This window comes from Psammomys obesus, unplaced genomic scaffold (assembly GCF_907164565.1).
Source record: "Psammomys obesus unplaced genomic scaffold, mPsaObe1.curated_primary_1811, whole genome shotgun sequence".
NCBI classification, from domain to species: Eukaryota; Metazoa; Chordata; class Mammalia; order Rodentia; family Muridae; genus Psammomys; species Psammomys obesus.
The window spans coordinates 9,415,215-9,433,654 of record NW_026596234.1 but is presented as its reverse complement, the minus strand read 5'-3'; the positions used below and the strand labels follow the sequence as shown (position 1 = coordinate 9,433,654).

At 50.4% G+C, this 18,440-nt stretch overlaps 1 protein-coding gene across 1 annotated transcript in view; it reads right to left on the bottom strand.

Annotated features, from left to right (window-relative positions):
• Positions 1–18,440, bottom strand: part of Atp9a (ATPase phospholipid transporting 9A (putative)) — a gene marked incomplete at its 5' end in the record, with an annotated part of 101,486 nt that overhangs the window by 70,859 nt on the left and 12,187 nt on the right. The window contains 3 exon segments of the mRNA XM_055595962.1: positions 5,124–5,232; positions 5,830–5,943; positions 8,571–8,715. Coding sequence (XP_055451937.1) covers positions 5,124–5,232; positions 5,830–5,943; positions 8,571–8,715 — 368 coding nt within the window.

The window sequence follows — 18,440 nt, the reverse complement described above, 5'->3', positions numbered from 1 at the left end:
AGCATGTGACTTTGGATTCCCATAACCCATAGAAAAAGTTGGGGGCTGTGGCATGTGTCTGTAATCCCAGTGCTGGAAGGCAGAGACAGAAGGACAGAAGGATCCCGAGGCTTGCTCGCCAGCCAGTCTAGCCCGATCAGCAGGTCCCAGGTTCAGTGAGAGAGCCCATCTCAAACGCTAAGGCAGAGAGCGACTGAAGACGACAACTGAAATCAGCACCCAGCCTCTGCACAGACAGACATGCACACATATAAACACACACATTCACATATGCACATACATTCACGGACACACATTCTCTCTCTCTCTCTCTCTCTCTCTCACACACACACACACACACACACACACACACACACACGAGACCCTTTAGGACAGCTACCACACAGTAGAATCGTTACTTTTTTCAACTCCTGTATTGTCCATATGCCTGTATTCCTCAGCAGAGTGACCATTTCCACGAAACTCTGTAATGCACACAGCACAGGACGGAGATGTCAATGTTCTTTTAGAAGAGAAAAGAATGCACTGTATCCGCAGTGATCGCTAATTTTGTTATTAAAATGAAACACTTCAATTATTTTGGTCTTTCTCATGTGTCGCAGCTGATGTGTGGAGGTCAGAGGACAACTCTGTGGAGTCAGTTCTCTCCTTCTGACTTTATGTGGGTTCCAGGATCCAACTCAGGTCATCAGGCTTCAGCTCTTGGTCTCAAAAACAATATTTGATATATCTAGACCAAGGGCTTCCTAAAGTTCCTGGCATTTTTTTTTTTTTTTTTTGGTAGAAAATTTTGCCATTTAAAATAAAGCATTAAAACTTTCATGTTTCTTCAAAAACAATAAAATCAGGCCTGCCCTGTGAACCTGGGTACCAGTGCTGGTATGGATGAAGGAGTCTAAGTTGGGGTACCCCAGAGGCACCCGCACATCCATTTACTGCAGCACTGTTCGCAAAGCCAGGCGGAGCAAGCCTCGGTGTCCACCAGCAGATGAGCAGAGAAAGGAAACAGCGCAACAGCGCAAAGAACTCAGTCATGTCACCTGCAGGAAAGTGGCTGGAACTAGAGGATTGGGATTAGATTGGCCCAAACTCAGACCAATGCTGCCTGTGCATGCCTGTGTAGCTGAAGATTTCATATATAGTTACAGACACACACCGAGACATGTGACGTGGAAGTAGAAAGGTGGTGATTTGGGAAGAAGGGGATTTTCAGGGGGTGGGGAGAGGGAGACAGAAAAGAGCAACAGGAAATCCATATGACCAAGGTGTTTGACATATCTGCTTGCAAACAATGCTAAACCATCACTGTGAGGAAGGAAATCTTTTTAAATTGGCATCTATACCTTGAGAATGTGTTGGCGGTTAATGGTTACAGGGAACTTTTTCCCACTGGTACAGACAGATGCTGGTGAGGCAGCATGTGCTCCCGAAAGCAACCTAATGAGACTCATCAGTAAAATAAAGACAGACAGACAGAAAGGATCAACAAGGATGAAAGAGGACAGAAAGAAAATAGAATTAGAACAAAATATATCATATATAACTATGGAAATGTAATAAACCCCATCACGTGTAATTAATACATAGTAATAAAAAAAAAAAAACTTCAAAGCACTTTTTAAAAACTTTAATAGTTGCATAAAACTGACCAGGAAATGAGAGCCAATGTGGGTAAGTACCATGCCCTGGAATCTACCGGTCAAAATTCTAGTCAGTACACTGGGCATGGTGGCACACACCTTCAGAGAGTTCCGGGACAGCCAGAGATACAGAAAGAAATCCCACCTCAAAAAAAGCAAGCAAACAAACAAACAAAAAAAAAAAAAAGATTTACTATGGGAGCTGAGTGTGGTGGCACACGCCTTTAATCCCAGCACTCAGAGAAGCAGAGGCAGGAGGATCACTGTAAGTTCAAAGCCAGCCTGGTCTACAAAGCAAGCCCAGGACATCCAAGGCTGCACAGAGAAACCCTGTCTCAAAAAACAAAAAAAAAAAAAAACAAACAAAAAAGACTTACTGTGGGGATCCCATGATGCAGCTTTCGTGAGGGTATCATCCACAGCGGGGTGGGAGGCTGTGGTGATACAACTGTCGGGGGGGGGGGGGGGGAGTCACCCAGGCTCTTGTAAGTAAGTAACACCATCTACTCACTAAGCTTTACTGTGCTGAGGAGCCGCTGAGGTGACCCGGCGGGTAAAGGGGCTCTCTGCGGTCAAGACTGGACTACCTGTGATCCCCAGAATGCACACGATGGAGAAGAGAACAGAGTCATCGACCCTTTCCTCTGAGCCCCGCTGCTGAACGCGACTGCGAACTCGCGAGCGCGCACACATACACACAGAAATCCTGCAGTGAAAAGAACAGACCCGGGTGCATCTACGCCCCCCACTTCAGCGAGTCCCCGGAGGAAACATTAGCTCAACACTGGGGAGGGCAGGCTTCCTGTCTCTCCCCTCCAGCGTCTGTCAGCTGCCTGGGACCCCTTTCCGGGGTGACAGTTTCCTGGGGCTTTTGTTGGACTTCCACCACAAAGTGCAGAGCCAGGGCCTGGGCCAGCCTTCAAAGCTGCGTGTTTTTCTTCTGCTGGTACACTGGGGTGGCACTGGTGGCGGGGGCCGACAAAAGACGCATTTTCATGCTGGAGCCATCTGCCAGTTCTCCTCAGCGTCTTTTCAACAGCCGAGCAGAATCGAGGCAAGAGCTGGAAACAGGGCGCACAGGGGAGGGCTGAAGAATCAATCATTCACCGCCAGCGAGTTGAAATAGGAAAAGAGGCGCAGGAGGGCGGGGGCTGGCGCTGGCTGGCTGAATGAAGCCCAGAGGCCGCTTCGCTCGCCCTGCTCGCCTTCTCAAGAGAGCCACCGTTCATCTCGGGTGCGGCTTTTGTTGGTTGCCAAGGGTCTTAACATTGTGGGAAGAATGTTATTAAGAGGGGATTTAACATACACAACCCCAGAGAGCACCCTGCAGAGGGCTCTTCTGACCGGCCACGTGGAAAGCCCCACGGCCCCCGCCCCTATCAAGACCTTTGTCCGAAATACAGTAGCTGTGCCACACCAAGGCGGTCCCAGCCTAACGCAAATCTCTCCTCGTTCCGGGGAGGTGAGCTTCTCAGACCACCAACCTCGAAGACGTCTTGAGACAAAATAGAACAGTTCTTAAGCTCATCGCCCCCATGTGTTTCCCAGGAGGGAATTCTCTTGAGGACTCTGACCCCAGGGACGGGGCTGCCTGCCGAGCCCACAACGCTGAGCATCTCACGGGCTCTCGGGCGTCCAGCTTGTCCCTCTCACAATTCCCAATCTCCCAAAAACAGGACCCTTTGATGCTGGGTCTCTGCTAAAAGAATGGCCTTCGCTGAGTGGGGTTGGCGATCTCGGGGTGCTTAGAACACTCCTGCCGCCTGTGAGGTTACCCAACTTCACCAACGTCCTCTCGCGCCAGTGCACACCCGAACCTGGTCGGAGCCAGGAGCTGGGATCAAGGCTGGGCTTCTCCAAGGGTGGATGTGGGGGGATTTGAAGTTCTATCATTTCAGGATGGGTGAACCGGCTCAGTGGGTAAAGATGCCCGCTACCAAACCCGAAAACTTCCATCCTGGAACCAGCGTGGTGAAGAGCAGTGCCGACCCCTGCAACTTCTCCTTGAATCTCCCCCTCCCCCAAACACACACACACACACACACACACACACACACACAGAATATGTTTTTGTAAACATAATAAAGTTGGGACTGGAGAGGTGGCTCAGAGGTTAAGAGTGCTGGCTGCTCTTGTAGAGACACAGATTCAATCCCCAGCTCCTACATACAGGCCACAGGCTTGGAGGTGAAGAGCGGTGCACGGACATACATGTGGGGACCAAGCACCCCCAAACACACACACATCAAATTTTAAGTTAAACGAAAATTTAAATATGTAATAAATCAAAGTTCCCCCATCTGAAACGTATCCTGCCACGAGTCAGGGACGAACGAGAGGGTAGCTAGTGACTTCTCTTTGGGTTAAGACTACATCGTGACAACGCTCCCAGATCCAGGGTTTTTGAAGCCTGCAAGGATGTCTCCACAGGTACACGGTTTTATAAAGCTGCTGCCTCTGTAAGACGCTTAGGCTGCAATGCTCGACTACACACAGTTTCAGCTGAACGCTACCTTTGAAAGTTGGCTCTTATTAATTTTTGTGAGTGTTCGTTCGTGTGTGTGTGTGTGTGTGTGTGTGTGTGTGTGTCTAGAGTCCAGAGAACAGTGCTGAGTGCTGCTCCTCAGGAGCTGTCTGTGTTTATTTATTTGCATGTGTATGTTTGCCTGCATGCACATGTGTGTGCTGTTCGCACAGTGCCCATGGAGGCCAGGAGAGGGCATCAGGTCCCCTGGAGCTGAAGTGGCAGGCCTTTGCGAGATGCCACACAGAACCTGGGTAAAAGCAGTGAGCGTTTTGTAAGTGCTTAAGACATCTCTCCAGACCCCACCTTGTATTTTGAGACAGCCTCTCCCGGGCCTGGATCTCATCTACTCAGCCAGGACAGGCAACACGGAAGCCCGAGACCCCCTATCCCCCTTCCCAGTGCTGGGAGCCTAAGCTTGCGCTGTCAAACTCAGGCCCTCCTGTTTACAAGGAAGCACTTCACTGACTTGCCTTTTCTCCCCGCTCCGAAAAGAGATTTTTAAAAGCTGTTCCAGGACCGGCAAGATGGCTCACCAGAGACTTGATGTCACCAACGTGAGATTGAGCCCAGGAACCCACATGGTAGAAGCAATGAATCCTGCAAGCTGGCCTCTGACCTCCATATGCCAGCCATAAGACACTCAAACTCTGTCCCATATACCAACACACACATACACGATAAATAACTCCAAAAACAAAATAAAGCTGTTCAAGGACCACGTGAACAGGAGGCACCTTCCCTCCCTCTCGGCCGGCAAAGGGAAGGAAAGGTGAGCGGACAAGCCAGATAAAGCCCAGGTTAACTGACAGGGCTAACTCCCAGAACACAGTGGCGGTGACCCGAGCTCGTCCCCTGGTGTCTGAGCAGCTGTCCCAAGGCTGGACCCACAACTCTGCTCCCCTCACCGTCTGCAGCAAGCGACTAAGTTATAGGCACTGCCTAAGGTATAGGCTGACCTCGAGATGTGAGCCGGCTATAGACCTGGGAGTTGACCTCCTTGTCACGCACGTAGCATCGGATCTCCTCCACCGCCTCTCGGATGATGGTGACAGCCAGCACGAAGCCCTGCGGAGAGAAGGGACGGAGGTTAGCCCTGCCGAGGCCAGCTGTGTTCTCCTGATCCTTGGGACAAAGTGAGACAAAGCAACCTGGCATCGGTGAGGACCAAGAGCTTGTCTTCCCCTTGTAACTCAAATCTAGAACCTCATGCCACAGAAGGCAAGGTCAGGAAGGCCCTGCTGAAGGAGGGGGTGACAGAGCTGGCAGCTGACCTGACTGGGCTCGTGGTGTGATCCTGATGGCACCTGAACTGCAGCAGGAATGCTAAGAGTGGACTGCCCAGTGTATTGGCTTAAGAGCAACATGTCCGGGGTCTGGAGAGATGGCTCAGGTGTTAAGAGGACTGACTGCTCTTCCAGAGGACCGGGGTTCAATTCCCAGCACCCACATGGCAGCTCACAACTGTCTATAATTACTGTTCCAGGGGATCTGACATCCTCACACAGACCTACGTGTAGTCAAACACCAACGTACATAAAACAAAAATAAATATGAGAGAGAAAGAAAGTACCATGTCGCTTAAAAGGCCACTGTTCAGGCCCGGGTGCCCAGGGGACAGAAAGAAAGAACTTCCTGTCCGAAAACCTGGGGCTGACCACTCACCAGGGGAACCCAGTAGGTGTAGAGGGCGCCGAGTCTCATCTCCGGGACGAACTGGGAGCAGGCAAGAAGGAGGAAGTAGAAGTTGAAGAAGTATCTGAACTGGCTGAACAGCACCTGGAGTGGAGAACGGGGGACATCAGCATCTTCTGGGGATGACAGAGCTAGATGGGCCCAGAGGAAGGGTGACAGCCTGCTCCACACAAGGCTTAAACAATTCCGTGTGGTCTAAGAAGGCCGATGTGGGCAACAGAAATCAGAGCTGCAGGGGCTGGGGGCGTGGCCACAGTGGGTAGAGTGTCCATCGTCATCTTCATTTTCCTTGTGTCGTCGTCATCGTCATAATCGACACCGACCTCATCCCAGTCCTCATCCATGTCCTCCCCGACCCCCACCCCACCTCCAGCACGCATGACATCCTGGGTTCCAATCCCAGCATGATGTGAACCTGCGTGGTAGTGCATGCCTATGACGTCAGTGCTAGGTGATGGAGGAAGAAGGATTAGAAGTTGACGGTCATCCATGGCTACCCAGGAAGTTCAAGACTAGCCTGGAGTATGTGAAATTCTGTCTCAAAAAGCAAACCGTGAATGCAAGAGCAGCTAATGGGGAGAATCACACTCTCCATGTTGTTATGTCAGTCAGATTCTGAGGTGGATTTTGTGTTTTGTTTTTTATCTGTGTGTGTTTGCAGGAACACTTGTCCCATGGGACAAAGTACAGGAATTGGTTCTCTCCTTCTACCACATGGGTCTCTGGGATGGAACTAAGGTCACCAGGCATGGGAGTAAATGCCCTGACCACTGAGCCATCTCCCTGATCCAGACCTTACTTCTCTTTTAGTGTTGTTTCTAGGTACAGGCTCTCTCTGTGTAGCCTTGGCTGTCCTGGAACTCACTGTGTAGACCAGGCTGGCTTCTGACTCACAGAGATGTCCTGCCTCTGCCTCAAAGGGTTAGAATTAAAGGTGTGCTCCGCCACACCCGGCCCATAATAGAAATACTCATTTTATTTTATACGAGTTTTGCCTCCAGGTAGATCTGTGCCCTACGTGAGGGCTTGGTGCCCAACAAAGCCACAAGAGGGCGCTAGATCTCCTGGAACTGGAGTTATGCATGTTTGTGAGCAGCTAAGTGGGTGCTGGGACTTGAACCCAGGTCCTCTGCATGAGCAACAAGTGGTCTTAAGGGCTGAGCCATCTCTCAGCCCCACAACAGAATTTTAACAGCATAATGGAAGGCGATGGAGACAGGACCTGTTAGCATCCCATCAGGGCTGGGGATGGGCTCACTGGGCCACAAACCCTCTCTGAAGAGCTACTGGCAACTAGCAGTTGCTGGGGAGTAGGAGAGGGTTCTTCAGTGGTACAGCTACCAGTAAGGTAAATAAACCTAATGAAGTCAGTGGGTCATCAAAAAAAAAAAAAAAAAAAAAAAAAGAAAAGAAAAGAAAAGAAAAAGAGGCCTGGAAATAGAAGGGATTCTATTTGGGAAGAAGAAGACTCAGTGGGAACGAAGGAAGGACAAGAGGGAGGGCAAGGCAGTGAAGATGATCAAAATACATTATACAGTATGTATAATATATGCTAATTAAAAATAATGCATGGGGGGATGGAGAGATGGCTCAGGGGTTAAGAGCAATGGCTGCTTGCCTAGAGGTCCTGAGTTCAATTCCCAGCACCCATCTATGATGTGATCTGGTGCCCCTCTTCTGGCACACAGGTACATGCAGATAGAGTACTCATATACATGAAATCTTTTTTTTTTTTTTAATGCATGGCCAGGTGTGGTGGTCCGCAGTGCACACTTAATGCCGGCGCTTGGGAGATAGAGGCAGGCAGAGCTCTGTGAGTTTGAGGGCAGCCTGGTCTACAGAGAGAGTTTCAGGTCAGCCAGGGCTACACCGTCTATGACTATGACTGAGAAAGAAAGAGAAAGTCCCTTCGCACTGGCCTTGAATTGACCGAGATGTATTTGTTCGCACCTCTGCCCTCGCTCAGTGCCCATCACCGTCACATCTCCTCCTCCCTGAACTGGGGCCCCAAAGCAACTGTGGACGCTCCTCAACGGCAGTGAGTACGTGCATGGCTTCCGGTTTACGCATGATCAAGGGGGAGTGTTAGGGCTCACGTGGGCATGTGCTTACATGTTGCTGTGTACATGTACATGTGTGTGGAACTGTGCGTGGAGACCAGTGGCCAGCGTCGGTGGCTTCTTCAATCGTGCTCCTTTTTTTAAAGAAGGCTTTCTCGCTGACCTTGTAGCTCACTGGCTGGACAAGCTGCGCAGTGAGGCCTGGGATCTCCTGTCTCTGCTCCCTGAATGCTGGGATTAGGGCTGTGTGTCACCATGCCCAGGTTTTCAGGGGTGCTAGGGATCCTAACTCAGGCCCTACGTTTGTACCAAGCACTGTTCCGAATGAGCCATCTCCCCAGCTCTCCTGAAACATTTACTTATAGATAGATAGATCTCAGTGGCACCAGACTGCAGTGGCACAGGACAAGTTAAGCACAGACAGTCTGTTTGGCATGTTGACTATAATGCTGTCTCCAAAATGCCCAATTAACATGAGGTTTTCTACATGCCATGGTGTTGAAGATGGGAGCTGGGGATCATCAAGGGTCAGTGCTGAAGACAGCACAGAGAGGACGTTCATAAGCTCTAACCCCAGGGAGTCCAGTCTGCTAGGACAGGAACCATGGCATAACCTCATGGCGGAAAAGAGAGAAACATAGCTGCACGTACCCCGGGAAGAAACGTGAAGAAATTGTACTTCTGGTTGTTGATGACATTTCGAGGGTACCGCTGGTCCCTCTTCTCGGGGTGTCCCAACCAGACAGTACGGGGCCTGGGTTCCCCTCCACCACAACATCTCAGCCACTCACAGCACCTGTGGGAAAGATGCACCACAAGATGAGGTCACACCCACATCAGATCAAGGCCACACCCCTGTTATCAAAGCCATACCCACATCTGAGTCACACCCACATCACCAAGACTACGCCCACACCATCAAGGCCCTGCCTACAAGTGCCAGAAATCCTCATCAAGGCGGAACCTACACCATCAATGCCACGCCCACACATCCAGGCCACACCCACACCTGTCCACTCTCCTCATAATGCTTTTCTCTAAGGGGTCCTGGCCAGGGCAGGGCCACAGCCATTCAATCTGGGCTAACAACCAACTTTCACTGACCTAAGATGCAGTGTGGCCCAAGGAAAAGGTGCTGTGTCCCTGTGATCACTTGAAAAGATTCATCCCGAACCCAGAGCCCTTGGGCTTGTCTGTGAGGGAGTTACTGGATTGGGTGAACATGGTTAGGAAGGACCACCCTAACTGTGGACGGCACCAGGGGCATGTGGACGGCATCACGGGCTCCCAGACTGAACAAAGAGGAGAGATCCAGCTGAGTAGCAGCATTTGCTGGTCTCTGCTTCCTGACCTCAGACATGGTGTGGCCAGCCACCTCACTCACCAGGATGGACTGTAAATCCTTCCTCCCTAAGCTGCTGCTGTTAGGTTATTTATTCACACCATCGAGAAGTGTAACTAATGCAACTCTGACACCCAAAATTATTTCAAAAGAAGCATCCCTCTAAAAATAATATATATGTGTATATACACACATTTACGCCAAGAAGCTTTACATACCTCAGTAAGAATTATTTGGGATTTTGTACATTGACAAGAGCAGGGGGTGAAGAACGATGCCCATAAGCCATGATATGAACAACAGCCAGATCCGACCTAACCTGAGTGGCTCCCATGCTCAGCACAGCTATTACATAAAGGATAGTGGGAGATCTCCTCTCCACCCCCACCATTCTCTTTTTAGTACACGTTAAAGGCGCACAGCAAAAAGGCCATGTCTGTGTGCCTAGAGAACCTGGAGATGGGCCAACAGCCAGCTGTAGGAGCAGGGACCTGAGTGCCACACCCAGCCCAGCTCTCTGGAAAGCACTGGTCATGGCACCAACCATCCAGCACCTAGATCCTGGCTCCAGATCACCTCACACAAGCCAAGGGAATATAGGGGCCTCTACCACCGGTACAGTAAAGCCACTGAGAGAACCTCTTTCAGGACAGCTTGTCAACAGGGGACATGACAAGCACAAGCCCCCTCTGGCTGTAGTGAAGCGAGCGAGCGCGCGCGTGCGCACACGCACACACACACACACACACACGCAGTCTCAATGTTTACTCCATGCTCCTGCATGCACGGGCCAGGAGGAGGATGTTCCCAGATTGCCAGTCCCTGCAATATCATCAAGCAAAGCGAAACCAGCCAGATATAGCTGCTACGACTCACATAATGACTGGTCCGCTGTGGACCCTCCTTTTCCCTTTCCTCCTGCAGGTCCAGTCTGGGTAGGATGCTGGGGTACAAGAACTAAGTCCATGGGGTCCATGTGTAGCAGGACCCCGAAGCGGAGCCAGCCGGCGAGCTGCCTGCTCAGACACTCAAAATTTCCATGATGAAACACAATGCTCTTTCTTAAAAATAGCACCCTTATTCCAGTAAACTCAGCTGGGTGGAGCATGCGGGGATACAGACAGGTGCTGCAGCCAGTAACCGCTGCGGCCCATTAACTTGTTCTAAGGCCAGAAGCCACACAGGTAGACACTACACTGGCCACGAGGAAACACTGGCTGAAGCCTTGCGACTGAATGTTAGGAAGCTAGGGAAGGGGAGGGGGAGATGGAGGGAGGAATTCAACTCACAGGCGGCAGACCGCAGGTACAACATTTCTGATAATTCTCAGTCCCCAGTAATCCTTCGTATGTGTTGAAGGGCTGGAGAAGTGGCTAAAAGCTTTTGCTCCACAAGCCTGACAGCCTGGGTTCAATTCCCGGAACCCGCAGCGAACTTCTCCCTAAGGGTTGTTCTCTAATCTCCACACTTACGTCACTCGCACGAACAAGTAACAGAATAAAGGCGGGTGAGTCACTAGAAGATACTGTGTGCCGTATATCCAATGAGAGGCGAAAACAAAAGAACCTTAATTGTTCCTTCAAGTTTGGGACTTTTCTGCTTTGTTTTGACAAAAGGTTCCACATCCCAAGAAATCAGGTTGTTATTCCTTAGTAACCTATAGACTGTGTCCCCGAATAAACCCTTCCTTCCTTTAAAAGACAAACAGCCAAGCGTGACAGCATGCTCCTCATCCCGAGATTGAAGCAGCTGAGACAGGCAGGTTCCTGGGGCTTCCAGATCAACTTACTTGTCAAGTTCTAGGCCAGTGACAGACTTGGACACACTTCACTTGTGTTTGTGTTTTTAACATTACGTAGGTGTTGGCTAGGAGACTAAATGTTTTGTTTTGTCGTTTTGCCAGCCATATTCGTTATCGTAAGGACCCACCCACTGGCAGCAGACCCGCAGAAGAGAGCATGTTCAGGGCCAGTCTGAGCTTAAGTAAGACCCTGTCTTTGTAAAAAAAAAAAAAAAAAAGGCATATTTCAGTCCTGAAAGTACCAAACACCAGAACGAGATCCTTGACTTTGACTTTTTCCTTCACGGTCCCAGTACCAAACACGTCCCCAGGAAGAGGCAAACGAGGAACCGAGGTGGAAATGTCGGGGTCTCATCACCAAGGCAGGTCTTAATCCACCCGCAGTAGAGCTCCCTGGAGCTGCAGCGGCAGACGGGAGGGGCCTTCTTTCCATTCTAAATTTCTCTTTACACTTACTTTTATGTTTTGTCTGCGTTTGTGTAGGCGCACGTGTGCTACATACATGCAGCGCTCACAGAGGTCAGAGGGCACGGGTCTCCTGGAACTGGGGTTACGGTCAGTCAGGAGCTGCCATGTGGGTGCTGGGACGTGAACCCAGGTCCTCTGCAAGAGCAGCCGGTGCCTCTACCCACTGAGCCATCTTGCCAGCCTCTTGGTTTAATTTTGAAAAGATCACCCTGGGCCTGGAGCCAGTGGGCGGCTCAGTGGGTAAAGGAACCTGTCGCCGAGCCTGACGACCTGAGTTCAGTCCTCTGGACTTCCTTATAGAAGAAACTGACTCCTGTAGGTTGTCCTCTGACCTCTGCACATGCACTGGGATTATGCACAAGCCCTACACACAAAATAACTAAATAAATGTAAACACACACACACATACACACACCAATTAAAAAAAAAAAAAAAGAACACATCTTGGTGGCTAGGCAGAAAAGGTGCTGCAGTGGACAAGAATGGGAGGGGAGGGAGAGAGGCAGGAGAAGAAGGAAGTGTCTGAATGAAGAAACCTGCAGGTGGTCTGGGGGGACTGGCACAGACCCTCCATAGGCTGTGGCTTAGACGTGCGCACTCTCCAGACGCTGAGTAAATCCATGTCCCCACCTACTGCTCACAGCTGCAAAAGCCAGGTGCTTGCACACCCCTTCATCACAGCAGACGGAGACCAGGGGTACCCCGTGACCTCCCAACAGCCACTGCTCTCCCTGCCTCACCTACTGCTGAGCAGAAGCGGCAGACAGAGAGCCTGAGCCTGGCTGATCACCCACGCCAGGTGCTCTCAGGACCTGTGGCTCTGTTTCTAATTGTATTTTCTTTTGTTTGTGTGTTTTGTAGCCCAGGCTTGCCCTGAGCCCTCGATCCTCCTACATAAGCCCACACCTTGCTTTTGCTTTGGCTGTGGCAGGGTGTCACGCATTCTAAGATGGCCTCAGACTCACTACAGAACTGAGGGCAGCTTTGGGCTTCCGGTCCTCCTACCTCCACCTTTCAAACGCTGGGATTTCTAATCGTCATCCTTGTTCATGTTGTACTGCAGATCCAATCTCAGGCCTCACTACTAGACAAGAACGCCCTGGAGGAAGCAACATCCACAGCCCTGCTGGGGTACTCTTTAACACCTAAGGGAACCGCCATGCCACCACCACAAAGACTCCATGCCATGTTTTAAATAAACTGAGAGATGAGCTACAAGACAGAGCCATTTAAGGACAAGAGGCTGAGGGGTGGGCACATTCCCGCAGAGCCTGGGCTTATGGACCCGATCAGGTTTCAAGCCAACACACACACACACACACACATACACCTACTTAAAAATAAAAATAAAAGCTGAACCAGACCAGGTAGTACACATCTTTAATCCTAGCACTTACGAGGCAGAGGCAAGAGGATCTCTGTGAATTTGAGGCCAGCCTGGTCTACACAGCAGGTTCTAGGACAGCCAAGGCTACATAGAGACCCTATAAAAAAAAAAAAAAAAAAAAAAGGTTTGCTGAGGGCCTGGGAATGCAGACCCCTGGCAGAGGACCTGCCCAGTATATTGAAGACAGGAGTTCTGATCTCAGCACAGCAAGAAAATTATGTGTGCACCTATAGACTTATATAGATGCAAAAGTACACGTGATTTTTAGCAAATGATTAAAGGTGTTTTTCTAAAGTACCGCAGAAGCGGTGGGAGCAACTGAGAGGAGCACAGAGTGACCCAGGAGGTCAACTGGATGCACATACCCTTCTGAACTTATTTCTTAATAATTTATTCTTATTTCACGTGCACTGGTGTTGAGGCTGCGTGTGTCTGTGGGGGTGTCAGATCTTGGGAGTTCCAGAGGGTTGTGAGCTGCCATGTGGGTCCTCCTGAAGAGCAGTCGGTGTTCTAACCGCTGAGCCATCTCTCCAGCCCTTCTGGAGAGATTAAAATGAGTTAATTTCAAACTAAATAAAGAAGAAGCTCGGGTAGTATCTCAGGCAGAGTTCTTACACGGCTCCTGTGGGGTTCTAGGTTCTGCCCTTAATATTGCAAAAGAAAGCTCAGCGTGCTGCTCCTGTCTCACGGCACTCCCCCAGCTCACCGGCTTCCGCCATGGCACAGCACCAGCTTTGTCTGTCCTGTCTGTGTTGATAATTAACTCTCCCAGGCCTTTCCCATGCCCCAGGCTCTGGGAACTGCTTCCTTACTGCCTACATTCCCCGTGATCTAGGCCATCTGGCCACAGGTTGTAAAACAGGTGTAGCATGCAGCCCACAGCCAGCACTAGGCACAGCGGGGACCTAGAAAGCGCCAGCAAGGGCCAAGTGTGGTGGAGCACGACTTGTGATCCCAGCACATGGGCGACAGAGGCAGGAGGATCAAGGGTTCAAAGCAGCTTAGGCTACATGGCAAGTTCAAGGATAGCCTAGGCTACCCAAGACTGTGCCTCAAAACAAAACAACAAAGATGAAAATCCATTTGCCCCTGGATATCAAAACAGTCAGCTATAACATGGTCTGTACATGCATACCAATGAATCCTCCAGCCTCCGAGCAGCCATGGGTGGCTTCCAGCCAACCCCTCCTGCCCATGAGAAACTAGAAGGACAGACAGGCCGTGGTCCTGGGTTTTGCCATGCCACCCCACTGTGGCGTGCTGCCTCTGAGCTCCCAGACTGATGACCTGAGGACAGAGACAGGACATGCCCCAGCAGCAGTCCTGCTCAACTCTCTCTCCCACCTCCCCGCGGTGGCTAATACCAACTTCTGTATACCCATCATGGCGCCAAGATTCAGGGTCCAAGGGTGCTGCACAGTGGCATTCCTTCCTCCATACAATGAGCAGCTGCCAGCACTGGAAGGCTGAGGCAGGAAGATCACTACACAGTGAAATCATGCCTAAAAAAAATTAAAAAAAAAAAAAAAAAGCAGAACACCCAGCCCTAATGACACAAGATGTGATTCTAACACCCAGGAAGCAGAGGCAGGGGGATCTCTCTGAGTTCCAGGCCAGCTAGGGCTATACAATGAGACCAAGTCTCAAAAAAACCAACCTGGAGTAGAACTATTCCCAATTTTCTGAGAAACAGCCAGATTGATTTCCAAAGTGGTTGTACAAGTTTGCACTCCCACCAGCAATGGAGGAGGTTCCCCTTTCTCCACATCCTCGCCAGCACGTGCTGTCACTTCTGGTTTTGATCTTAGCCATCCTAATGAGTGTAAGATGAAATCTCGGGTCGTTTTGATTTGCATTTCTCTGATGACTTAGGATGTTAAACATTTCTTTAAGTGCTTCTTGGCCATCAGAGATTCCTCTGTTGAGAATTCTCTGTACCCCACTTTTTTAATTGGGTTATCTGGTTTGTTGGTGTTTAATTTCTTAAGTTCTTTATATATTTTAAATATTAGCCCTCTGTTGGCTGTAGGGTTGGTGAAGATCTTTTCCCATTCTGTAGGCTGTCATTTTGTGTAACTGACAGTGAGTGCCCTTTGCCTTACAGAAGGTTTTTAGTTTCATGAGGTCCCATTTATTGATTGTTGATCTTAGGGCCTGAGCTGTTGGTGTTCTGTTTAGGAAGTTGTCTCCTGTGCCAATGAGTTCAAGGCTGATCTCTACTTTCCCTTCTGTTAGACTTAGTGTATCCAGTTTTATGTTTAAGGTCTGAGAGTCTTGTGGAAAAGTAGGGGGAAGGACTGAGGGAACCAGAGGGGTCAAGGACACACAGGAAGACCTACAGAATAAACTAACCTGGGTCCATGGGGGCTCATGGAGACTGAACCATCAACCAAAGAGTATGCATGGACTGGCCCTAGGCCCCTACACACATGTAGCAGATGTGCAGCTTGGTCATCATGTGGGTCCCCTAACAACTAGATCCGGGGCTGTCTCAGACTCTGCTGCCTGCCTTTGATTCCCTTCCCCTAGCTGGGCTGCCTTGTCTGGCCTCAGCGGGAGAGGATGCCCTGGGTCCTGCTGCAAGGACTAGATGTATCAGGATGGGTCAGTGCCTATGTGGGGCCTCCCCTCTCTGAGAAGTAGAAGAGGGATTGGGAGAGGAGACAGACATGAGGGTGGGTCTGGGGGGGAGGGGGGAGGACTTAAGATCAAGATGTAAAGTAAATGAATGAATGGACGAATACCCAAATTAATAAATAAATAAATGGAGGGACAGCTGGGGCTGGGAAGATGGCTCAGTGAGTCAAAGTGCTGCTGTTGGAGGGGAGCAGGGTTAAACAACTAGCACCCTTTCCACAACTCTCTGCAGCTCACAACTCTCTGCAGCTCAAGTCCCTGGGGCGCTGACATGCTCTCCTGGACACCAGGTCCGTGGTACACATACATTCACAAAGGCAAAACACACATCTAACAGGAATAAGCAAGGTCTTTTTTCTTTCTTTTTTTTTCTTTTTCTTTTTTTTTTTTTTAAGTAAAACAAAAATTTCAAACAATAACAAAGCACTGAGCGCTGTTAACCTCGGCCACTTTTCAGAGAGGAACTTACTTGTTCCAGGTCGTGGATATAAGCAGCATGGCCTCAACTTGAACCGCACAGTCTTGTTTGGATACAGTCACAGTCTCTGAAGCCAGCCAGGCCTTGGGGAACGGCCACCTCACTCTGAACTTTCCTCTCCCGTTCCTGGCTCCCATGGAGACCAGCAGCATTGCTACAGCATGGCTGCAATGTGGGCAGGGCCCTGGCACAGAGGAGCCTCAGCATGGCCACAGCAAAGGCTGCCAAAGCCCTGTACAGTGAGATGGAGGTGTGTGCCATAACCCCAGCTCTCAGGAGGATGAGGCAGGGGGTCAAGGTCATCTTTGGCTGCACTCACGTTGCATTCCAAAGCAAAATAAAGGCCACAGGGATGCTGGGCCTGTCCCAGGAGGGGGGCTGCACCCGGGAGTCGGACCAGGAAGGTTTTGAGCATGAGGCCAGTCTAGTGTTCAGCAGGCAGAAGGAAGACTCCGGTCGTCTCCACTATTCCTGCTGCCAGGGACACAGGCCCCTGGGCTCCTACCACCCCCCTCTTCAGGGAAGCCAGACATGATCGCACCCAGCCCTCTCACCCACCGCAGCTTGAGGTGACAAACTATTACCCATGCCTGTCATCCCAGCCTTCATATGGAGACTCTGGGACCAGCCTGGGCTACCTAGTGAAACCCTATCTCGAAAAGGCCAGACTAAGCTTACTTAAGTTTTACTCATCTGACAAACACTCAACAGGCCACAGCTTCCTAAACGGCCACTCAACACACCATGAGTTAAGCCCACCGAGCATTTACATCAAACAGCAGCCAGTGAAGGCCATCGATCCAGATCCTAACCCTCAAACGGGAGGAAATCCAGCCTTTCGAAGAGCCTTCCAGAAACCCACGTAATAAAATGAGGTCAGAGCCCCTGAGCATCTACTGACTTGAAAATGTGGCCAATAAAAATTCCTCCGAAGACAGGGTTCCCCTAGACGGGTTAGCAGTGCCGGCGTTTGACACCAAGCCTGATGACTTGTCCAGGTCCCAGTACCCATCTAGGCGGAAGGAGACAACAGGTTCCACACAGCTGCCCTCCGACCTCCACCACAACAACAGTAAAACTTTCGTTTATTTATTTACACAAGGGCTCTCACCATGTAGCCCAAGCTGGCCTCCAACTCCCAGAGACCAGCCTGCCTCCCAAGCACCAGGATTGGAGTCGTGCACCACCCTCGCATATTACATATATATATTTTATTTTAAAAAATACGTAGTTTATCGAGATATCTTCAGTACAAAGATTATAATTATATAGTTATATATAATTATAATTCTACAAGAGCAAAAACAAGCTGAACTAAATGACTACCCAGTCTCCACTGGCCTTGGAGGGAAACAAACCTAAGTGTTAACAATGGAGGCTGAGGCGTGCGCATCCTTAGCTCACAACTGCCTGCAAGCCCAGCTTCAAGGACCCACACTTTCTCTAGTCCTCCATCGACGCGCGCGCGCACACACACACACACACACACTCTTCCGAAGGCCGAGCTTTCCATAACTCTGGGGAGCGGGGCACTCACATAGCATAAGCAAAGGCCTTGGATTCCAACCCCAGCACCAGGAAGTGGTGCTAGTGATCACTCAGGGAGGGCACCATTACCTCTTCTTTAACACGTACAGTCACTTTAATACTCAGGGGGAAGGGCTGCTGCTTAAAACTCCCACTGGGAAGCTGGGTGAGATGAGCAATTAGCCGCAATCTAAGACAAAGCGCAGGGTGGGGCCCTGGACTCACAGACCATCATTCTAGCACCTGCTGTATGCAGGTGGGACACTGGTGACTGTGTCCTGTGGCTCAGCCATAGGTTAAGTTAGCTGGGAGATCTCAGTTACGCTAACGCGGTGCCACACCAGCTGGGGTGGGGGCCAGGGCACTTGAGCCAGCAGGCAGGCACGGGCTCAGTCTGCAATCTGTGACCCAGGGTTCGAGAAGGGGCTGGCAACCCCACATATGCACAGAAACAGGGGCTTTGGAAGGGTGAGAGGACGAGAGAGAAAGGAAAGGCAAAGGGAAGGAGGAGAAAGCAAACAGAAGGGACAGGAAGACTGAGCAGCCTTGGGGCGAATGCAATTGCTGAGTGACTGGCTGAGGTTTTTTTTTTGTTTTGTTTTGTTTTTTTTTTAACGTGCATTGGTGGTTTGCCTGTATCTATGTCTGTGTGAGGGTGTTAGATTCTGGAGGCTACAGACAGTTGTCAGCTGCCATGTGGGGGCTGGGATTGGAACATGGGTCCCCTGGAAGAAGAGTCAAGAGCTTTTAACCACAGAGCCATCTCTCCAGCCCCTGGGGTTGGGTCTTTAAGCTCTGCAGGCGTCGTTTTCCTGGGGCACCTAGCAGCAGGAACACACACACACACACACACACACACACACACACACACACACACACAC